Consider the following 25,211-nt stretch of genomic DNA (forward strand, 5'->3'; position numbering starts at 1 on the left):
CCTCCCCTCTGCTCATTTAAAAAAATGTGCCTGCCTTCAGCCCAGAGTGTGAACCCTCCCCTCTGCTCATTTGTTTGTTTCTTAAATTCCATGAATGGCACCTAGGTGGCTCAAATATCTGCCTTCAGCTCAGGTCCTGATCCCAGGCAGCAGCAGCAGGCTTCCTGCTCAGCAGGGAGTCTGCTTTTCCCTCTGCCCTCCCCCCCAAATAAATAATTTTTAAAAATTCCATAAATGACTGAAATCATATAGTATTTGTCTTTCTCTGGCTTATTTTGCTTAACTTAATACTCTCTAGCTCTCTCCATGTTGCTTGCACATGGCAAGATTTCAATCTTTTTTCTGGCTGGGTAATATTTGAGTGTATGTGTGAGTGTAGGTGTGTGTGTGTGTGTGTGTGTGTGTGTGTGTACACATCTTCATCCACTCATCAGTCAAGGGGCATTTGAGCAGTTTCCATAGTTTGGCTACTATATAGATAATGATGCTATAAAAGTTGGGGTGCATATATCCCTTTGAATTAGTATTTTATATTCTTTGGGTATATACTACTGGAGTTTAAAGAACATTAATCCTATTCTGAAAAGCCTGGGCCAAACACAGGAGGCAGGTCCCTCTCCATGTACTCACCATTCTATCCATCCTTTGTCCTCTAAAATCTGCCCCTTCCCCCACCACTCCATTAAAACTTAACCATCACTTTTCAAACCCAGGGGACACTTTATCTTTTTTGGCCTCTCTACTACATTTGATACTCCTGTCTCTCCTTTGTCACCTGTATCTTGGTTTTAGTGATATTATTCCCTGCTTTCTTGCTTCCGTACCTTAATCTCCAATGTACTTTTCTTTCTATCCTTTAAAACATTGGTGTTCCCCCAGAGTTTCATCCTCTGTCCACTTTTCTCCTTACTCTGCCCTTAACCTCTGGGTGTTATCAACCATGACATCAATTATTTACTTAACAAATATTTGAGCACCTATGTGGTAGATGTTGGCAATACAGCACCAAATGAGACAGTGTCCCTGTCCTCATGAAGCTTAGAGCCTAGTAGCAAAGACATACATTACAATAAGAAGTGTTTCTTGCCTTTATAGAGATGATCAGTGCATGAACAAAAGGAATAGAATCTATATAATAGAGGCCCTTGACATAAATAACGTAGGGCATTCTGGGAGGAAGTGGCATTAAAGTCAAAACTGAAGCATGAGTAGGAGGGAAAAAGAATTACAGGCATTGGTACAATATTGCAGGCTCTGAAGGAAGACAGGTGCCTGGAGTGAAATGGCTGAGAAAAGTGGTATGAGATCTGACAGAAATAGGTTGGGATCACATCAGACAGGGTTGTAAAGGCTTGGTTAAGGATAAATATTCGTTAGAAATCCATGATACCTAAATTCAAAAAACCTTCAAAAATACTGCCAGCCATCATACCAATTCTACTCTTCACAAAAATTACTTTCCTCAACCTCTAGCTTCATCTTCCTCCTTCATTTTAGTGAATGATCTCATCTCCTACTTTTCAGAGCAGAAACACCTTTATTCTGATTCCTAGTGTTCAGTCCTCCTTAATGCCCATCACCCACTTACTCCATCCCCCTACCCATCTCCTTTCCAGCAACCCTGTTTCCTATAGTTAAGAATCTCTTACTGTTTGCCTCCCTGTTTTTGTCTTATTTTTCCTTCCCTTCCCCTATGTTCACCTGTTTTGTTTCTTAAGTACCACAAATGAGTGAAATCACAGAGTATTTGTCTTTGTCTGACTTATTTTGCTGAGCAGAATACCCTTAGTTCCATCTATGTTGTTGCAAATGGGAAGATTTCATTCTTTTTGATGGTTGAGTAATATTCCAGTGTGTGTGTGTGTGTGTGTGTACACACACATCTTTTTTATCCATTCCTCTGTTGATGGACATCTGGGCTCTTTCCATAACAAATGAATTCTTCCAGTTTTTAAGCACATTCGTACCTCTCCAATTTAAACAAAACCAAATGACCTTTATTTGACTCCCTTACTTCCTTCAGGGCCAAATTTCTCCAATAAAGCTGTTTCAATTGTTTCATATCGTACTCATGATAATCTGACTTCCATCTGTCTCCCATCAAAACAACACTCACTACAGTCAATAACTCCCCTGTGTTGCTATATCTTGACTTCTCATTGGCTTCAAAATTTGCCATGCTCCTTCCGAAACAATTTCTTCTCAGATTCTGAAAACTGAAACTCCTTTTCCTCTTACTCTTCTGGACATTTTTTTGGGGGGGGGAACGGGGCTCCTTATAGACTCATTCCCCATTTATCCTAGATTCTCCACGGTTTTAACAAAAAAGTTATCTAACATCTGCAGATAATCACAAATTTACACTTAATTTTTTTTTTTTTTTTTTTTAAGATTTGAGAGAGGGAGAGCGTGCGCACATGCAAGGGTGGGAGAAGGGGCAGAGGGAAAGGGAGAGATAATCTGAAGCAGACTCCCTACTAAGCTCAAACCTGACAAGGGGCTTGATCTCACCACCCTGAGATCATGACCTGAGCCAAAATTCAGCCAGACACTTAACTGAGTCACCCAGACACCCCTAAAATAAATAAGTAAATAAAATTTATTCACCTGAGAGAGCATGTGCATGAGTGGTAGGAGCAGCAGAGGCAGAAGCAGCAGCAGGTTCCTGCTCTCCTGAGTCCAATGTGGGGCTAGATCCCAGGACATGGAGAGCATGACCTGAGTCAAAGGCAGATGCTTAACCATCTGAGCCATTCAGGTTACCCGCCTCACCACCACCAAAAAGAGTATTTTATTTTATTTTATTTTATTTTTTCAATTTTTATTTATTTATGATAGTCACAGAGAGAGAGAGAGAGAGGCAGAGACACAGGCCGAGGGAGAAGCAGGCTCCATGCACCGGGAGCCCGACGTGGGATTCGATCCCGGGTCTCCAGGATCGCGCCCTGGGCCAAAGGCAGGCGCCAAACCGCTGCGCCACCCAGGGATCCCCAAAAAGAGTATTTTAAAGTAAACTCTACCCTCAATGTGGGGCTCGAACTCATGACCCCGAGATCAAGAGTTGCACATGGTATGACTGAACTAGCCAGGTGCCCCATGAATTTACACTTTTAACCCACAACTCTCCAGACCTGTCAATTCATCATATATACTTTAATGTCTCATAAGCACTGTGAATTGAACATACCTAAAATACAAACTATAATCCTTTCCCCAAAGCCTTGATCCTTTTCCAGTATCTCCTCTCTGTGAATAGTGTCACTATCTCCCTTGCTATGCATTCTAGAACCCTAGAGGTCATAACTGAAAATTTGTATTGAATCCCTCAGCATCCAGTCAACCATAATAACAGCAACAAAAATAGCCAACATTTATTGGGAACTTATTATCAGGTCCTGTTTTAAGTCATCTTAATTTGGTTATCTAATTTAGTCATCACATCCACAGGTGGAAGTTATTATCACCAAGTCCGGTGGATTTTACCTCCTAAATTTCTTGAATATGTCATCTTTTCTTCATTTCTATTGTAGCTACCACCTTAATCCAAAGGACCATCTCACTGAGTTACTGAGTAACTTCCTGTTTGGTTTGCCAACAACCACTCTGAGAGCTCTCTCATTTGCCACGGATCAGACCATCTTTTTCAAAAGAAAAACACTTGCAGATCCCTCCTCTTAGAAACATGCATGCACAACATACATCTGAAGGGGCTTTAGAATAAAGGCAACCCCTCCACCCAACTTGACTTATGAAACTATGCCTGGGCAGGTCTCTAGCTACTTCTCCAGATTCATCTTACACTATCATCCCTCTTATGTTCTGTGTTCCAGTCACACTGGCCTTAAGTCAGTCTCTTGAATTTGCCATTCTATGGTAAGCAGGTCTCTGACTTAGGGCCTCTGCATTTGCTGTTCCATCTACCTAAGAGGCTCTTCCTTAAGGTGCCTGATTACCATGTACTCTTTTAAAAAAAAGTTTATTTATTCATGAGAGACACAGAGAGAGGCAAAGACACAGGCAGAGGGAGAAGCAGGCTCCATGCAGGGAGCCCTATGCAGGACTCGATCCTAAGACTCCAGGATCACGCCCTAAGCCTAAGGCAGACACCCAACCGCAGAGCCACCCAGGCATCCCTTAACATGTACTTTTATTTCAGCTCTCAGTTCATTCACCAGTTCCTTGGGGGAAATTTTCCTAATGGTCAAATCATCCACTCATCTGCCCTCATTGTATCATGTTCTTCTCTTCAATAATACCTACCACTGTTTCAATTTTACATTTTTTTGTGTGACTGCTTGACAAATGTCTCACTCTCCTACTAGACTAAAACTACATCAGGGCAGAGATTGTCTGGTTTTGCTCATCACTTGCAAGTACAGAATCTAGCAAAATGCCTAGCATGCAGTGGCTCACTAAGTATTCACCCAAATGGATGTGTTAGAAAGCCAAACTGAGCTAGATGAATAAGTCAATAGTGAGCTAAAAGAAAAGGGGGCAGTGAGTCTACCCATCCTCTGGTTTTAACAGGGAGGAGAGAGGTATTATTTATAGGGGAGTGTTGAGACTAAAAATGGATGGACTGGTTTGGGTGGATGGTTAAAAAAATTAAAGAAGTTAAAACATGCCTAAATGCTAGACTCCGGTAGAGAAGAAGTTAAAGATGCTCAAAAGAGATGTAATAACAAACAATGTAACTTTTCTGACTAGGCTAATATTGAGGGATTCAAAGCCCAGGTGAAAACACTGGCTTTAGATGAAAAAGAGGCAGCTTCTCCATTGTAGCAAAATAAAAAATTGTCAAAATAGGTGTATAGATTTGGGGGTAGAAATCTAAGAGTTAGTTCCAAAATAATGTCTTCTATTTATTTACACTATCAAAAGGGGGATGATCTATTGAAAGCAAGCAAATAGAGGACTCATTTTAGAGGAAAACAGTAAAATTAACAGAAAGCAGGACTGATCACCAGTACTGACAGCTGAGTTGAAATTAAGACACCTGACAACGAACTGCCTAGTAATGGGATATATTCCAGCTGTGCTTGGAAACCTTGCACAAAAAAGGTAAATAGTCATCAATGCTTTTTGCCAGACAGATATGAAGAAAGGATGGAAGGTCAAGAAAGCCTGGGGGCATTGGAAGGAAGCGAAGAGAGAGATGATTATCTCCTAAACTGGGCAGACAAAAGAAGACAGCCTGGAGTCAAAAATAAGAAAGTCTGGATAATGGGAGTAGTCAATGGATGTTGTTGGTGGAATTAAATGAGACAAAGCATGTTAAACACATTGCAGAATGGCTGGTAGAAAATAAATGATCAAGAAGTGTTTCTATTACTGAAAATTTAATGCAGGAAGTTGTATTATTCACCCTAAAGATTAATGGCTAGTAGTAATTTACAGTCTTGAAGAGGTGAGTATACAGAAGTCATTTTAGTTAGTAAGTAAGCCTAGTTGACTGCTCAGCATCCAATCCTTAAATCAGCTTTTTTGGTTCTCTTAATTCTCAACAGGGTTTTAACATAAGGTTTTAAATTCTAATTATACTTTAATTCACTTAAGAGGGGGAAACTGTAAACTATAGTGGTACTTAGGAAGATCTTACGACATATCCCTTAAATGTTAAGGTTCTCCTACACTTAATTAACACAAGAGCAACAGCAATTGGACATGAGCAGTAGTGATTATGATCCAGCCCTACTTTGTAGAGCTCCTCTATAGTGTATCAGGTAATAAAATTAATATAAACAAAAAGGGAGGGTGGCGCAGCGGTTTAGCGCCTGCCTTTGGCCCAGGGCGCGATCCTGGAGACCCGGGATCGAATCCCACGTCGGGCTCCCGGTGCATGGAGCCTGCTTCTCCCTCTGCCTATGTCTCTGCCTCTCTCTCTATCTCTGTGTGACTATCATAAATAAATAAAATTAAAAAAAATAAAAAGGGAAAAAAAAGTGCTCAACCTATTTAAGTAAGATGCTCCTATATACCCAATATAATGGCTAACGTTATAAAGACTGACAATATCAAGTGCTGACAGGATGTAGAATAAAAGCCTAATACACAGCTGGCATTAGCATAAACTGGCACAACCTTCAAAACATTATGACAGTTATCTATTAAAGTTGAGTGTAGCATAGCCTGTGACTCCACAACTCCCAACTCTCAGGAGTACTTCCCAACAGAAATGCATACATGTGCACATCTAAAGACATGTACAAAACATACAAAAATGTTCAAAGTAGTACTATTCTTCATAGTGCCAAACTAGAAATAACTCAAATGTCCATAATGATAGAATGGATAAACTGTGGTGTATTTATACAATGGAATACTAAATAAGTAAATACAATGAAGATGAAGTAGAGCCACACGGAACATAATAAATCTCACAAAAATAATGTTAGCTTTCAGAAACCAAGACCCAAGAGTATGATTCCATTTATAAGTTCTAAAACAGGAAAAACAAATCTATGGTGACAGAAGTTAGAACAGTGGTTACATTTAGGGGGTGGGTAGTGATTGAGAAGAGTGTAAATGGAGACCTCTGGTGTGTTCTTCATGTTCTACTTCTTGTTGGTGGTATGTATATTTTGTGATAATTCATTGAGTTGCATGTTTATGATTTATATCCTTTAGTGAATCCTATACTTCTTTGGAAAGTTTACTTGAAAACTAGAAATGACTGCAAGGATGATGAAGGAAAAGGCTCCGTAAGAAGGAAAAGGCACCAGCAGAGACTGCTGGCTCTGAAGAACCCCCGTTCACTACTACACATAAAATTGGCTATTAGGCTATCAAGAGATGAAATGACCTAAATCATATTTATCTAAGATCACAAAACTAGTTAATGGTAGAGCAGGATTGGAATTCAGGTATTCTAATTTTACCATATGCTCAACTTCTTGTAAGAATGTTTCTGGGTGTGTACAGAGGGGTCCTTTTCATCCAGGCACTCGTTACTCTGATCCCCAAAGTGATGAGGTCATATGGGGAAGCAAAAATAGTCACAATATAATATTCACTAAAGAACAAAAACCCTCATAAAATTGGTTCTCACTCAAACATTCTTCCTCCGGCTCAGACCAGTTTCTATTTCTGCCAATTCCCAACAACTGCCCTTGTCAATCATTCTTGGTGAGTCTCTACTGTTATGATGTTAAACAAAACAAGTACAATGTAAATCAACTGCAAAGTGAAAACTGAAAAATCACACAAATCTTGCAAAAGATGCAAGATTCCACCAAGTTGGTAAAAGTTCTACTGGAGAATACCCGAATGACATGTAAAGCTATTGACAAAAAGAGAATCCAACAGATTAAGGTCAGTTAACCGCTGTGAAAGAGATCTCTGGTTGTTCACCCAGCTTCTATTTCCCCCTTCCTCCTCAGTAACAGTAACAGAATCCTGATTTTTTCAGTAACTTTATTTCTAACTTAATAAATAAACAGATGTTAATATAGTCTAACGCTAAGTATAAGAAAGGGATATGAATCAGAAATTTTCAAACCCAAAGAGCTAAGCATCCAGTTTCAGAAAATCACCTCTTCTTTCAAGTAAACAACTGATGCTGCAATCCCGTTGCACCCTATCTACATAAGGAATGAGGCAATGCTTTACCACGCTGGAGTCCACAGACAAAAACCACATATCTGGAGGGGAGTGGGAGGACTGCTGGAAACAAATGTGAGCACTGGTGAATGGTGTTGGACCTTTAGAAGCCAACACTTGTTAAATGCACCAGTAATTTGAAGCCGTTGGTGTTGTAAATGTAAAACGCTTTACATGAAAGGAACTTGAATGGATACGTGAAAGTTACACATAATACTGAATTCAGAGGTCCACAGCTACTTCAGCACCAAAGCCAGGAAAGGTTTAAAGGCATTTGGACAGATACCTACTGCATTCATGCACCACGCCAGCCGCTGATGAACAAAGACAAGCTCCCAGCAGTGAGAGTTTGCTTAATGAAACCAGAAGCCTCGGGTCTTCACACAAATCTTCAATCCCTGTACCGTTGTCCATATTCTCATCAGAATCACTAGATAAGCAAACCAGCTTTTGCCATTATTCATACTCACATCCTGCTTTTGTCCTCTTTAAAGACAGGACCACGATCACAAAACAGAAACACTCCCACGTCTCCTCAGATACGTATTATTATTATTATTATTATTGAAATAAAGCTTACGGAATAAAAAAAAAAAAAGTAACCAAGTGACTTTGATATGCTCTTTGGTAAAAGACGTCAGGGAATTAAAAGACAAACAAACAAACAAAACCCTCTCTAGTCTACATTCTCCCTGTTAAAATCCATTCTTTTCATAACCCACCTTTTTGCCAACGCGGAGACTTTCATTAATGCGCCATACATCAAAGGCAGAACAAAGAGCTCCTCTTAATCACAGAGGCGCACAGGGGCCTTAAAACACTGCGCGGTATTTATTTACCCGTGACTGTGTTTGGCTTTAAATGAACACGTACGGGAGGATTTGTCTTTGACTACCTCCACCGGGTGACACAGAGGAGGGGCGGGGAATCCTTATTTAAGACTAGCTGATTTCAGGCCAGCGATGCTTTTTTTTCCCCCCCTTCTTCGGGGGCCTGGGATTGGGCTGTGCCAATGGGCTCCTTCGCACAAGATCTCACGACACCTTGGAGCGGCTCTCCGAGGGAGGGATCCTCGCCTCACAAAGAGATAATAAGTAGGGCAGAGCTGTTACACAACCGACGCGCTTTGCCGAACGCCAGCCCGAGGAGTCAGTCCCCCGCAGCATCAGCAGACGGGCACGCTAGCGCTCGAGAACGGCCTAACGAGACCCGCCGCCACCACACCGCACACCGCACACCGCACACCGCAGGGTGGCTGGCGTGCGGAAAATGGCAGGAAGGGCGAGCACCGCGGAGGAGAGCCGCGGTCCCCCGGGCGCGAGTCCCGGACCCCCCCCCCCGGCGCCCGTCCCTCCCACAAAGGCGGTACCTGTTTCCGCATGTTATTCATGACGCCCATGAAGCCCGCCAACAATTTAGCTTCTTCTCGAGCAGCAAGTTTCTTCTCGGTCTTCTTCTTGCTGCTCTTCTCCACCCCGGAGGCTGCCATCCTCCGTCAGCTCGGTTCACGCCCGGGGTTGGCCGGGCCGAGCGAGGGGTTGGTCGCACGCTGCGGGCACGCTGGGGCTTCTGTTTACCAAACACCGCGGCCGGGACTGCGGCTGCAGCGCCCTACTGCCGGCGCGGCCACGGCGGAACGACAAGGCCTGGCGGGCCCCCTCAGAAACTCACCGGGAGGCGACGTCGCGGGCTCGGCGGCGTCCCGACAGAACCGGAGCCGGGCCGAGGAGTCTGCGCACTTCACTCGCGGAGGGGGCGCGGGGGCGGGGGCGCTACGGCGGGAGCAGGGGGCGGGGCCTGTGCGTCACAGCTGCGCGCGGCTCCCGGGCGGCGTGACGTGACGTGACGCGACGCGACGCGACGAGGCGAGGCGCGGCGCGGGCGTGTTTGTCGCCGTCGGGGGCCGGCGGGATTTCGACTTGCAGCGGCTCCAAGGGCGTGCGTGCTCTTCCGTTTGCCCAAGTCAGGTTTGACGAATTTAGATTTTTGTAGCGAAATTTTCTTTTCTTTCTTTCTTTTTTTTTTGGATACGTAGGCGGTAGGACGCAGGAGGATGTCTCCCGTTAGAGTAAGCACCGGAGGAACCGGGTTGGTGTTTTCTTCCCTGCAGCATCAGACACTGGCAAATTGTAGGCGCTCGATGTATACTTATTACAGGATGAAAGATGATCACGTACTGCAAACGAAAGGCATAATATATGCAACACGAGAGTTATTTACTTGGGATTCATAAAGCAAAAGCACCCAGTCCCGACGGCGTCTCCTTGATGTGGAATGCCTGCTTATTTAGGCTGGTTTACCTGCTGTTTCAGGTGTCAGCTCCAAAAAAAAAAAAAAAATCTTAAATTAGTCCAGTGTGTCTTCCCCAAGGATTCTACCGGGACACGAAGCTCAATCACAGAGCTCATGAAAAGGCCTTAAAAAACAACAACAACAAACTATAATAATTTCTTTCCAGTGTATGGTAGTATACAAGATGATTTGAAATGGTACATTATTTTACATTCTGAGCATTTTCTACATATCCTCTTAATTTTCTACCTAGGTCTATGCAGGTATAGACGGAGACATGCTTTATGGGAAATAATTTACACTACTGAAGTATTATGCTTTCTCTTGAGGACAAATGATACACAGTAACTCAAATGAAAGAGCAAGTGGCGCCTCCATTTTTATCAAAGAGTAAGGCATTTATTTATGCCTATGTGCTCTTTATCTTTCTTCTCTTAATCTAGAGGTTCTTAGATTTTCTATTTTAACTAGTCAATGGCTTGAGGTTCTGGAGTGGACCCTGGAGAGAGAAACCATTCGTTCCTCATGAAACGAGAAACAAGGAAAATTTTGTTTACTTTATTAAATGACCCAGAACGCTGAAGAATAGGAGTGTGTTTAAACATTTCTTTTAGGGATGCCCGGGTGGCGCAGCGGTGGAGCACCTGCCTTTGGCCCAGGCGGTGATCCTGGGGTCCCGGGATCGAGTCCCACATCGGGCTCCCTGCATGGGGTCTGCTTCTCCCTCTGCCTGTGTCTCTGCCTCTCTCTGTTTTTCTCTCTCATGAATAAATAAATTTTAAAAATCTTAAAAACAAATTTCTGTTAAAAATTGAAAGGAAGTGGATAAGCCCTTGGGAGACACTAAGGATCCATGATTCAAAGGTAGAAATGTGAGAGATGAAATGGAATACTATTCTGTAACAAGGCAAAAGAAACAAGGAACAGCAATCATCCTACTTGAAACATTTCTTTCACATACTGCAGAATATACCTCATTTTATTCTTCATTATACCTCACAGTTATTGCCTTTTTTTTTTTTTTTTTTTTTTACAATTTAAAGGTTTGTGGCAACACTTGTACTGAGCAAGTCTATCAGCAATATTTTTCCAACAGCATTTGCTCATTTTGTGTCTGTGTGCCACATTTTGGTAATTGTAACAGTATTTCATATTTTTCATCATTCTATATTTCTTATGGTGCTCTTGATCAGTGATCTTTGACGTTACCATTCTAATTGTTTTGGGGTACCACAAACCACCTTTATATAAGATGGTGAACTTAATAAATGTGTGTGTTCTGACTATTCCACCAATCAGCTGTTTCCCTGTCTCTCTCTTTTTAGACCTCCATATTCCCTGAGACACATCAGAATGGGAATTAGGCCAATTAATAACCCTATAATGACTTCTAAGTGTTCAAGTGAGAGGAAGAAGTCACAGGTCTTTCACTTTAAATCAAAAGCTAGAAATGATTAAGCTTAGTGAGGAAGGCATGTTGAAAGCTTGAGATTGGCCCAAACCTAGGTCTCGTGTACCAAACTATTGGCCAACTTAGGAATGTGAAAGAAAATTCTTAAAGGGAATTAAAAGTGTTACTCCAGTGAACACACAAATGGTAAGAAAGTGAAACAGATTTACTGCTTATATGGAGAAAGTTCTAGTAGTATGGATAGAAAATCAAACAAGCCACAGCATTCCCTTAAGCCAAAGCCTAATCCAGAGCAAGCTCCTAACTCTCTTCAATTCTGTGAAGGTTGAATGAGCTTCAGGAATTTTATGCTAACAGATTGGTTTGTGAGGTTAAGGAAAGAAGCCATGTCCATAACACAAAAGTGTAAGATGAAGTAGTGATGATGTAGAAGCTGTAGCAAGTTATTTAGAAGATCTAGCTAAGATAATTAATGAAGGTGGCTACATCAAACAACAGATTTTTCGTGTAGGTGAAACAGCCTTCTATTGAAAGAAGATGCTATTTGGGATTTTTATAGCTAAAGAAGAAAAATCAATGCCTGGTTTTAAAGTTTCAAAGGACAGAGTTACTCTCTTGTTAGGGGCTAATGAAGCCGGTGACTTTAAGTTGAAGCCAATGCTCATTTACCATTCCGAAAATCCTAGGGCCTTCAAGAATTATGCTAGATTTACTCAGCTTGTGCACTATACATGGAACAACAAAGCCTGGGAGATGAGACATCTGTTTACAACATGGCTTACTTAATATTTTAGGTTCACCTTTGAGATCTGCTCAGAAAAAAAGATTCCCTTCAAAATATGATTTCTCACTGACAATACTCCTGGTCACTCAAGAGCTCTGATGGAGCTGTAAAACAAGGTTAATGTTTTCATGCCTGCTAATACCACATCCATTCTGCAGCCTGTGGATCAAAGAGTAATTGTGACTTTTAAGTCTTATTATTTGAGAAATACAATTAATAAGGCTATAGCTGCCATAGATAGTGATTCCTCTGATGAATTTGAGCAAAGTAAATTGAAAATGTTCTGGAAAGTATTCATCATTTTAGATGTCATTAAGAGCATTTGTAGCTGAGTGAAGTAAGTCAATCGGAGAAGGACAAACATTATATGTTCTCATTCATTTGGGGAATATAAATAATAGTGAAAGGGAATATAAGGGAAGGGAGAAGAAATGTGTGGGAAATATCAGAAAGGGAGACAGAACATGAAGACTCCTAACTCTGGGAAACGAACTAGGGGTGGTGGAAGGGGAGGAGGGCGGGGGGTGGGGGTGAATGGGTGACGGGCACTGAGGGGGGCACTTGACGGGATGAGCACTGGGTGTTATTCTGTATGTTGGTAAATTGAACACCAATAAAAAATAAATTTATTTTTAAAAAAAGCATTTGTAACTCATGTTTTAGAAAGTATTTCTGAACAATGAGCTACTAAGTAACTTATTCATTATAGAGCACTTTCCTTTCCAGGAACTATGCTGGGACACCTGGGTGGCTCAGTGGTTGAGTGTTTGCCTTTGGCTCAGGGCGTGATCCTGGTCCAGGAATCGAGTCCCACATCGGGCTCCCTGTGAGGAGCCTACTTCTGCCTCTGCCTATGTCTCTGCCTCTCTCTGTGTCTCTCATGAATAAATAAAATCTTCTAGGAACTATACTGAAATATCTTAAAACATTATTTTAGAGGTGCCTAGATGGCTCGGCCAGTTAAGTGTCTGCCTTTGGCTCAGGTCATGATCTCAGGGTCCTGGGATGGAGCTCCATGCTCAGCAGGGAATCTGCTTCTCCCTCTCTCTCTGCCCCTCCCCTCTCCTGCTTGTGTTTTTTCTCTCTGTCAAATAAATAAAATCTTTTAAAAAATTTTTTAAAAGAGCATCACATGCTACAGAGAAATCAGCTGTGAAAGGAAGAGTCCATTGAGGCAGCAAACTTCATTGTTGTCTTATTTTAAGAAATTACACAGCCTTTAGTAGCCACCACCCTGACCAGTCATCAACCATCAACATTGAGGCAAGACCCTCCACCAGAAAAAGATTTTGGCTGGTTGAGAGTTCAGATGATGATTACCGATTTTTAGCAATAAAATTATATTTTTAATTTTTAAAAAAGATTTATTTATTTTTGAGAGAGAATGAGAGATCATATGCATAAGTTGGGGGAAGGGGCAGCAGGAGAGGGTGAGAGAGAATCCCAAGCAGACTCCCCACAGAGCACAGTCATACAGAGCTCAATCCCAGGACCCTGAGAGGAAATCCAAGAGTCAGCTACTTAACCAGCTGAACCACCCAGGTACCCCAATAAAAATATTTTAAAATAAGGTATGTATGTTGTTTTTTAAGACATAATGCTATTGCACACTTAATAGACTTCAGTATAGTACACAGAGGTTAAGCATGAAACTTTGCCTGATGCCAGTCAAGCACCCCCACTCTTTACTCATTCAACTTTGGGCAAATTGCTCAACTTCTCTTATGCCTCAGTCTCTTTATTTGTAAGAATATAACCTGCCACACAGAACTGATATAAAAATTACAAAAATGCTTAAGTTGGTGCTACCCTGAGACAAATAATATTACTTCACCGAGTTAATAATTTCACTATTCTTATTTAATCCAGAATTGCCAAAATGTGTTCCTCAGAATACTAATGCTATGAACCATCCCTACCTCCCCCTAAAATAGGATCCCTGTGATTACAACTTTGGGAAATAAGATAGCTGTTCTTAGAGAAAATCTACAATATATTTGCATATGAAGTGTTCGGCAAAGACTTTGCTGTACCTATTGCTTGAACCTAACCAACTTTGCCACAGTATTCTGTCTTTTGAGGCATCGGGTTAGCCCATTCTTATTTTCCATGAATTACTCAATTCTCCATCTACTTATAGTATGCAGCCTAAAGATGCACTTGTTCTACGGGACCTTACTTACACTTGGTACAGCTTATTGGGTCAAAGTTGAACACCTGAACCAAAGGAAGCTAATTAATAAAGTGCTTGGGAGTTTTTTTTAAAAAGTAAGCATATGCCCACTAGATAAATCACTCATTCAACCTATAGGTATTTACACCAGAGAAGTGAAAGCATATGCCCTATAAAGATTTATTTAAAAATATTTATAGGGATCCCTGGGTGGCGCAGCGGTTTGGCGCCTGCCTTTGGCCCAGGGCGCGATCCTGGAGACCCGGGATCGAATCCCACATCGGGCTCCCAGTGCATGGAGCCTGCTTCTCCCTCTGCCTGTGTCTCTGCGCCTCTCTCTCTCTCTGTGACTATCATAAATAAATAAATAAATAAATAAATAAATAAATAAATAAATAAATAAATAAATAAATAATATTTATAGAAGACTTATGTATAAACCCTGAAACTGGAAACAATTCCATGTTCAACTGTGAAGATATTAAAAAAAAAAAGAGTGATATATCCATACATTGGAATACTTTGCACCAATAAAAAGGAACAAATTTGGATACATGCAAAAAATGGATGAATATCAAAATAATTTTGCTCAGTAGAAGAAGGCAGGCAAAAAAAATGCATTGTATGAGTCTGTTTATATAATTCTAGACAATGCAAACTAGTCTGTATTGATAGAAAGCGGATCAGTGGTTGCCTGGGCTATGGGTTGGGGTCGGGGAGGGACAAAAGGGAAGGATTACAAAGGGGCATGAAGAAAAATTTGAGGAAGCTCTAATGGCGATGTCAGCAAGATGGTTGAATAAGACTTCCCTTACTTATATTCCCTCCTCAACAACGACAATTTGATATCCATTCATGAACAAAAGTGCCTTTGTGAAAGCTGCAGGATTCAGTTAGGAGATTGTAAAACTCCTATGCAGTCCAAGAATTAGGAGAGCTGTTTTGGGAGGACAGGCCTGCAACTAGACAGCTGACCTACATACTGTAGTCCCATACCTCTGAAGACTTAGCTACAGCCTTGTTTGGCTTTGGTTCTGTTACCAGCACCATACCCCAAGGGATCTGGGAAGGAACTTGCCTACTTGTGGGTTAGGTAATAGCCATACAGCCCTCAGTCCAGGCTGTGAAAACTGAAGTAGCCCTTGAACTGGCTTCTGCCTCCCTTATCCACAGTCAGGAACTCCTGGAGAACATCGATTCAAGCAGATGAGAGAGCCTTTGTGGAAGTCCAAGGGTCAAGCAGATAAGATCTAACACACTTTGGAGCCCAAACAAAATTCAAGACTGAATGCGTTGGTGAGGTTAAGAGGAACAGTTTGACTCTATTTGCATCAACTGTCCTACAAGGTAGTGCAGCTCAGTACTAAGAAAACCCATCTCAGCTCCTGATTTTCCCCCACAGGGGAAATTAAAAGTATGTGAGTGAACACCTAGCTTTTCCATCTGTGTAGGATGCTGCCAAAAAGACTCATTTATCCCTAATCCCAATCCAGAGTACTGAGTCAGGAGCTGCATGAGGGTGGTCGGTGGTGGTGGTGAGAGGGTAGAAGTGGTGAGTAGCTGGGAGAATAGCAAGCAGGAATCGGGATGACTGTAAGGGACACAGATCCTTTAACCCTGACATGGACTCCATTGGGAGGCTTTCCCATGAACCACTGGGGATGTCTTGTTTGCAGATCCCCCACAGTTGGCTCACAGGTACCCCCAGCACTCTCTTTGCCTCACCTACATACACTTATACCCCATGGCCAGGTCCCTGAGCACACTCCCGATAGTAGTGAGAGAAAGCTTTTGCAGACAGCTAGTGAGCACATACAGAAAGCCCAGATCTGTAAGCCTGGGAGAGACCACAAATTTGAGAATTTAGTGCTTCCTTTGGGAAAACATAAGGGAGGCTGTCAACACTTGACCAAGACAAGGCATATGAATTTAAGAATTCTGCCACAAGAGGGAGCAATAGACATGAAGCAAGCATATTCATAGAAGGTCTGAGACAGCCTCAGTATCCCTAGTATCCCTAGCAGCCTCAGTATCCATAGCAGGGCCTAGCAGGTACGGCTCTTCCAGTCAGTCAGTAAAGACAGGGGGAAGGGGACTGCCACTTCAGATGTAAAGATAGCAACACAAAACTTCAAGAAACATGAAAAATCAAGGAAACATGACATCACCTAAGATCACAACATTTTTTTAAAAATTTTATTTTTTAAAGATTATTTATTTGAGAGAGAGTGTGTGAGCACAGGGAGAGAGGCAGAGGGAGAGAATCCCAAGCAGACTCAGTGCTAAGTATGGAGCTTGATGCAAGGCTCAATTTCAACCTAAGAACAGAGCCAAAATCAAGAGCTGGATGCTCAACTGACTGAGCCACTTAGGCACGCACCTTTTTTATTTTTTATAATTTTTATTTTTATTTTTTAAAGATTTTATTTATTCATGAGAGACACACACACACACAAAGAGAGAGAGGCAGAGGGAGAAGGAGAAGCAGGCTCCATGCAGGGAGCCCGACGTAGGACTTGATCCCGGGTCTCCAGGATCAGGCCCTGGGCTGAAGGCGGTGCTAAACTGCTGAGCCACCTGGAGTGCCCACCCACCTTTTTAAAAAAGTAGGCTCCATGCTCAGTGTGGAGACCAATGTGGGGCTTGGACACACGACCCTGAGATGAAGACCTGAGCCAAAATCAATAGTTGGACGTTTAACCAATGGAGCCACCCAAGTGCCCCTCACAACAATTTTTCAGTAACCAACCCCCAAAACATGAAGATCTGTGATTTACCTGATAAAGAGTTCAAAATAACTTTTTAATTTTTTTAATTTATTTTTTTAAACATTTTATTTATTCATGAGAGACACAGAGGGAGGAGAGAGAGAGAGAGAGGCAGAGACATAGGCAGAGGGAGAAACAGGATCCATGCAGGAAGCCCAATGTGGGACTCAATCCCGGGACTCTGGGATCACGACCTGAGCCAAAGGCAGATGCTCAACCACTGAGCCACCCAGGCATCCCCAAAATAACTTTTAAAAAAAATATATTTATTTATTCATGAGAGACACAGAGAGAGGGCAGAGACATAGGCAGAGGAAGAACCAGGCTCCCTGCAGGGAGCCCAATGCAGGACTCCATCCCTGGACCCTGGGATCACACTCTGAGCTGAAAGAAGATGCTCAACCACTAAGCCACCCAGGTGTCCCTCAAAATAATTTTTTAAGGAAGCTCAATGAGCCAACAGAAAACACAGAGATAATTCAATGAAATTAAGAAAACAATACATGAACAAAATGAAAAGTTTACCAAACAGATAGAAATCATAAAAAAGAACCAAACAGAAGTATTAGAGGTGAAGAATACAATGAATGAAGTTGGAAAAACTGTAGCAACAACAACAGAGAACATCAACAACAGAATGGATCAAACAGAAGAAAGAATCTATGAAGTGGAAGACAAGACCTTTGAAATTATCCAGTAAGAGGAGAACAAAGAAAAAAGAATGGAAAAGATGGAACAAAATGTACATGAACTATAGAATACTATCAAAAGAAGTGGTCTGTGAATTACTGCAGTCACAAATAGAGAAGAGAGGAGAAGAGGGGTTGTGGGGGAGAAGGCTTATTTAAAGAATTGATGGCTAAGAACTTCTCAAATCTGGGGAGAGATTTGGTCACCCAAGGCATGAAGCTTTATAGGTCCCCCTAAGAATTCAAAAAGATCTCCAAGATCCCTGGGTGGCTCAGCGGTTTAGCGCCTGCCTTCGGCCCAGGGCGTGATCCTGGAGTCCTGGGATCGGGTCCGCATCGGGCTCCCTGTGTAGAGCCTGCTTCTCCCTCTGCCTGTGCCTGTGCCCCTGCCTCTCTCTCTCTCTCTGCCTCTCATGAATAAATAAATAAAATCTTTAAAAAACAAAACAAAACAAAACAAAACCCAAAAAGATCTCCAAGACGCAGTGTAATAAAAGTGTCAAAAATCAAAAATAAAGAGACTATCTTAAAAGTGGCAGGGAAAAAGAAACTTGTCTCTTACAAGGGGACTCCCATGAGTCTATCATCAGATTTCTCAGCAGAAATTTAATCTAAATTTAAGTAGATTTAAAGTAATTTAATTTAATCTAAATTTAAGTAGATTAGATTATCTAATCAAAAGGCATAAAGTGGCTGAATGGATGAAAAAGCAAGACTGGACAATATACTGCCTACAAGAAACTCACTTCATTTTTAAGGACACACATAAGCTCAAAGAAAAGGGTTGTAAAAAAATTTTGTGCAGATGAAGCCAAAAGAATACAGGGTTAGCTGTACTTATTATATCAGATTTGGTCACCCAAGGTCATAAAGCTTTTTAGGTCCCCCTAAGAATTCAATTCAAAAAGATCTCCAAGACACAGTGTAATAAAATTGTCAAAAATTAAAAAAAAAAAAGAGACTATCTTGAAAGTGGCAGGAAAAAAGAAACTTGTCTCTTACAAGGGAACCCCCATAAGTCTATCAGCAGATTTCTTAGCAGCAATCTTAAAATAGCAAGTAGGATGATATATTCAAAGAGCTGAAAGAAAAAAACCTGCCATCCAAGAATACTTTATCCAGCAAAGTCATCCTTTAGAAATGAAGGACATAAAGACTCTCAGACAAACAAAAACAGGGAGTTCATCATTACTAGACTTGCCTTGCAAGAAATGCTGCAAGGAATTTTTTAAGATGAAATGAAAGGATGCTAATTGCTAATTGGTAACATATGAAAATATACAGCATGCAGGTAAAGGTAAGTATGTAGTCAAATTCAGAATATTCTAATAGGATAATACAGTGATGTGTTTACCATTTAACCCTCATAAAAAGGTTAAAGGATAAAAGTATTAAAAATAACTATAGCTACAATAATTTGCTAATGAATAAACAATATAAGAAATATGTGACATCAAAAACATTAAAGGCTAAAAGGGTAGAGTTTTGGTATGCAATTGGAGTTAAGTTGCTATCAGTATAAAATATACTATAAATATACTATCAGATGTTTTATATAGCCTCATGGTAAAATGTAGAAACCTACAATAAATATACAAAAGACGAAGAGAAGAAGTCAAAGCATACCACTATGGAAAATTGTCAATTCACAAAGAAAGTGAGAGAGGAAGAAAAGAACAAGAGAATTACAGGGGCACCTGGGTGGCTTGGTCGGTTGGGTGTCTAACTCTTGATTTTTGTCTCAGGTCATGAGACAGGTCCTGGGATTGAGTCCCACATCAAGCTCCAATTTCAGGGGGAAGTCTGCTTAGGATTCCCTCTCCCTCTTCCACTGCCCCTCCCCCCTCAAGTGAATAAATAAATCTTTTTTACAAAGAACAAGAGAACTACAAAATAGCCTGACAACAATGAGAAAAATGGCTTTAGTAAGTCTTCTGTATGAATAATTAACTTTAGGTAGATTAAATTATCTAATCAAAAGGCATAAAGTGACTGAATGGATGAAAAAGCAAGACTGGACAATATACTGCCTACAAGAAACTCACTTCATTTTTTTTTTAAAGATTTTATTTATTTATTCATAGAGACACAGCTAGAGAGAGAGAGGCAGAGACACAGGCAGAGGGAGAAGCAGGCTCCATGCAGGGAGCCCGATGTGGGACTGTATCCTGGGTCTCCAGGATCACGCCCTGGGCTGCAGGCGGTGCTAAACCACTGCACCACTGGGGCTTCCCAACTCACTTCATTTTTAAGGACACACTTAAGCTCAAAGAAAAGGGTTGTAAAAAAATTCTGTGCAGATGAAGCCAAAAGAGTACAGGGTTAGCTGTACTTATATCAGACAAAATAGATTTTTACTCAAAAGCTGTGACAAGAGACAAAGAAGGTCATTATATAATGGTAAAGGAGAAAATAAATCCAGAGTATATAATGATTGTAAATACATATACACTCAACATTAGAGCACCTAATGTATTAAGCAAATAATAACAGATCTAAAGGGGAAAATAGACAAAACAAAAAAACAAAAAAACCACAATGATACTAAGTGACTTCAATACCCTCCTTTCAACAATAGATAGACTATTAAAAAGAAAATTTTGAACTTAAACTATACATTAGACCAAATAGACAAATAGACCTACTAGTATATAAAGCATACACAGAGCATTCCATCCAGCAACAGTAGAATATACATTCTTTTCAAGCACACATAAAACATTCTCCAGGATAGATCATATGGGAGGTCACAAAACAAGTCTTAGCAACTTAAGAAGATTGAAATCATACCAAGTATCTTCTCTGACCACAATAATATGAAAACAGAAATCAATAACAAGAGGAAAATTGGAAAATTCACAAAGAAATGGAAAGATATCCCACACTCATGGATTAGAAAAATTAATATTGTTAAGTATTCCTACTGCCCAAAGCCATCTATAGATCCATGCAATTGTTGTCAAAATTCCAGTGGCATTTTTCACAGAAATGGAAAAAAGAATGCTAAAAATTTTATGGAGTCACAAAAGACCCTGAATAACCAAAGCAATGATGAGAAAGAACAAAATTGGAGGGACCACACTTAGCAATTTTGAACTGTCCTATAAAGCTGTAATACTCAAAACAGTATGGTACTGGCATGAAATATGCTCATAAAGCAATGGGATAGAATTGAGAGCCCAGAAATAAATCCTTACCTGTAAGGTCAACTAATAGTTGAAAAGGGAGCTATAATAAGTGTCTTGAAAAAGAACAGGATAATCTCATGCAGAAGAATGAAATTGGACCCTTAAATTTCACTACTGATAAGAATTAACTCAAGGTGAACTAGGGAATTAAACATAAGCGTGGAAACTATAAAATTCCTAGAAGAAAATGTTGGTCAAAGATTCCATGACTTTGGTCTTGACAATAACTTTTTTGGATATGACATCAAAAGCACAAGCAATCAAGGCAAAAATAAGTAAGTGGGACTACACAAAACTAAAACGTTTCAGCACAGCAAAAGAATTAACAAAATGAAAAGACAATCTACAGAGTGGGAGAAAATATTTTCAAACAAACTAGTTGATATTAATATTCAAATTATATAATATTCAAACTATATATGTAATAACCATACAACTCAATTGCAAAAAACAATCAGATTTTTAAATGGGTAGAGAACCTGAATGGACATTTTTCCAAAGAAGACATACAAGTGGCTAATAGATACATTAAAAGGTGCTCAACTAAACATTAGGAAAATGCAAATCAAAACTGCAGTGAGGGATCACATTACACCTGTTAGAATGGCCATCATCAAAAAGACAAGTGATAACAAGTTGCAAGGATGTGAGAAAAGGGAATCCTCTTGCACTGCTGGTGAAAATGTACAGCAACTATAGAAAACAGTATGAAAGTTCTTCAGAAAGTTAAAAATAGAACCACCATATGATTCAGGAATCCCACTTCTGCATATATATCCAAAGGAAACGAATCAGGATTTCAAAGACACATCTGCACTCCCACATTCATTGAAGCATTAATCACAATAGCCAAAGATATGGAAACAACCTAAGTGTTCATAATGTGATATATATATATTTGGTATTAGTATTATTACATATAAATTATCAAATTGTATACTTTAAATATGTGCAATTTATTACACATCCATTATTCCTCAGTTGTTTTAAAAAAAAACAACTATGAGGTCATGGAGATTTTGTATACATGTGAGCAAAACACTGTTATTTGAACTGCTCAGTACTTTTATTTTTATTTTTTAATTAATTTTTTTGAACTGCTCAGTACTTTCAAAGAGTATCTGAAGATTTTTTTTCTCTTTAAGTGGGCATCTGCTTTGCCTGGTATTTTATTTTTCAACTTAAAATCATATTCATTTTTTAAAAATTTAAATTTTTTAAAAATTTATTTATGATAGTCACACAGAGAGAGAGAGAGAGAGAGAGAGAGAGGGAGGCAGAGACGTAGGCAGAGAGAGAAGCAGGCTCCATGCACCGGGAGCCCGACGTGGGACTCAATCCCGGGTCTCCAGGATCGCGCCCTGGGCCAAAGGCAGGCGCTAAACCACTGCGCCACCCCGGGATCCCCATTTAAAAAAAATGTAAAACCAATTAACATATAATATATTACTAGTTTCAGAGGTAGAGATCAGTGATTCATCAGTCTCATATAATACTTAGTGTTCATTACTTCAAGTACCCTCCTTAATGCCCATCACCCTAGTATCCATTTCCCCACCCACCCCCCTCCAGCAACCCTCAATTTGTTTCCTATAGTTAAGAGTCTTTTACGGTTTTTCTTTCTCTCTGATTTCATCTTATTTTATTTTTCCCTCCCTTCCCCTATGTTTATCTGTATTGTTTCTTAAATTCCACACATGGGGGAATCATATATTTGTCTTTATCTTAGTTATTTTGCTTAGCATAATATGCTCTAGTTCAATCCATGTTGTTGCAAATGGCAAGATTTCTTTTTTTTTTTTTTTTTTGATGGCTGGGTAATATTCCATTGTATATATATAGCACATCTTCTTTATCAATTCATCTATCAATGGACATCTGGGTTCTTTCCATATTTTGGCTATTGTGGACATTGCTGCTATAAAAAAAAGCATCTAAAGACTTAACAGGTTTGCATATTACAGCTTGTTTACAAGATAATTTCTCAAATATAATGTTAATTGGGTGCATACTCTGTGTCAAGAACCATACTACCATCTCCCCATTTTACAGATAAGAACACAAAGCTTAGGAAAGTCGAGAAGCAGCTAATAAATGGCAATATCCAGATAGGAAATTAAATCTGCCCAATGCTGGGCTTCAGGTGCTTAACAACCATGCTATCTCTACACCTTTCTGAATTAAATTTATTTTTGAAATTTTTATGCTGTGTGGAAGGTAATCAAGAAATGAATGAACATTTATCTCACATCTTCTGTGTGAGAAATACTATAGCAGAAGTCAAAGATATGTAACATAGTCCTGGGCTTCTTCCACCTTCCCTAAAAAGCTTAGATTCTATTAGGATTACAAGACACCTGAAAGCATCAAAGACATCATGGTAGCAAGTGAAAATAGTCAGGTGAGTGTTTGTAAGAGTGTCTTTTCAGCTCTTATCCAGCTCTTCCACTGCTCTCAGGAGAGAGTGAAGTAATGAACATTTAGAATATCGGTTAATTTTGTTGGACCCATACTGTTTTCTTAGCTTTTCTAAAGTGTCAGAAGACCTCCTTTGATCCTTTTGTGAAGATACTTGATGAATGGAGGGATCATTCACCTGGAGAGAAGAGTCCCAAGTGGACAAAGGAAGCTGGTAACAAGCTTGCAGACATTGGGATCACCTTTTTAAAAAGAGCTTTAGATTTGAAATAGGACAGTGGAAACGTAGGTTTTGGGGAAATCCTTATCAATATGACAGGCAGAAAGAATATTTTTCAGTGCTATTTAAAAAATTCCTAATGAGATTGAATATCTTTTCATATGCTTATTGGCCATTTGTGTTTTTTCTATCATGGATTGCCTATTTATGTCCTTTGTTCACTTTTTAAAAAAATTTTGTAAGCATTTTCTGCTGAGGTGAGTTTTAGGCAAATTGAGTTTAAGAGAATGTAAATCATTGAAGATGCATAATGAAGTCTCCAAGAAAAGAATACAAATGAGCAAAAGTAGATTACTGATTCATAGCTCAAAGAGAAAAAGGATCCTGCAGAGGCAAAAGGGAAGGATTTAGAGTGACCTGGAAAAACATGTCCCTATATGATCCTTCCCAGTCACATTTCCTTTTACTAACAATTTAGTGTGCCATGCATGACTGGGGGAGGTCCAGTCTTTTTGAGTTTTCTTCCTTGAGTATATGCAAGAAGCCCCAGGGGTGCCGATTTATGTCCAGATGTTTGTCATTCTAACTATATATTTTTTTTAAAAAGATTACATTTATTTACTCACGAGAGACACAGAGAGAGACAGGGACACAGGCAGAGGGAGAAGCAGGCTCCATGCAAGGAGCCTGATGTGGGAGTCGATCCCTGGTCTCCAGGATCACACCCCGCGCTGCAGGCGGCGCCAAACCGCTGCGCCACCGGGGCTGCCCTATAATTTTTTTTAAAGCAAGCCTAAAAGTCAGTGTACCATGGATTCCATGGTACACTAGAGGATTCCATGGAACTGCCCTGATGCTGTAACTCCAGAATGAGCTGCTGATGCAGGGTTGGCTAAGACACCTGGTATACTGTTTTCTGGAATCACAGCAGTTTGAAGACATACCTTGACTAGGTTATGTTTCTGGCGCCCAGTGATCATATGTATCATCATTACTGTTGCTGGAGCTGAACCTCAGCAGTGCTGCCTGCTGACCGTGGCCAAGACAAACAGCTGTGGCTCAGAGCTATGGCTCTAATTATGCCACCAAGGATATTGTAGATCCTAACCCAGACTATGGTTGTTCCTCATTGTACAGGGGAGAAGAGAAATGCACAATTCATTGTCAGATGGGATCTATGCAATATAACCCAGCCTTACCACCTTCAAATGCTTATGGTACACGCAGGCCCAAGTCTGCCTCCCGCTGGCTGTGTTAGGGTACATTCAGTAATGAATCCAGATATGGGATTCACTTTTCCCAGCTCATCTCTTCATCTGTCTTTCCCTGTTCTCATGGTAAATTACCTCCTAGGGAACCTTGTTGCCTAATTTGGGTTGGGCTGTTTAAGTTCATCAAACAATTTTGATTCTTTTGAACTTGAGAGGGAAAGTTCTCACTTCCATTCCTCCTAAAAGTACTGTCAGGTGTTGGTCAATACACTGTCTTTCCCAGCAGCATCTAAGTTTTCAACAGCAGTGAATACCTTTGGGGATTGGAGGGTACTATCAAAACATCCTGTGGCATTACAAAAGCACCTTCTCTCGCTATTAATCAGGCAAAGTTAACCTGAAATGTTGAATTCCCAACAGAGAGGGGCTATATCTATGATGTTAATGAAGCTTAAGTG

At 40.4% G+C, this 25,211-nt stretch overlaps 1 protein-coding gene across 10 annotated transcripts in view; it reads right to left on the reverse strand.

Annotated features, from left to right (window-relative positions):
- The window catches only part of KLHL7 (kelch like family member 7), a 66,900-nt gene extending 57,513 nt beyond the window's left edge, over positions 1-9,387 (reverse strand). For 2 of the 10 annotated variants that reach the window (XM_072783787.1, XM_072783786.1), the window contains exon 1: positions 8,969-9,342. Coding sequence is in view for 1 of the 10 variants with exons in the window: in XM_072783785.1 (XP_072639886.1) it covers positions 8,969-9,088 (120 nt within the window). In the remaining 9 variants the exon portion in view is untranslated. Of the gene's footprint in view, positions 1-3,187; positions 3,225-8,321; positions 8,687-8,968 lie in introns of those variants that run through there. The other 8 variants (XM_072783793.1, XM_072783788.1, XM_072783789.1 and 5 more) reach the window with 7 other exon arrangements.
- Between the last annotated feature and the right edge of the window lie 15,824 nt (positions 9,388-25,211).

Source organism: Canis lupus, chromosome 18 (genome assembly GCF_048164855.1).
Source record: "Canis lupus baileyi chromosome 18, mCanLup2.hap1, whole genome shotgun sequence".
NCBI lineage: Eukaryota > Metazoa > Chordata > Mammalia > Carnivora > Canidae > Canis > Canis lupus.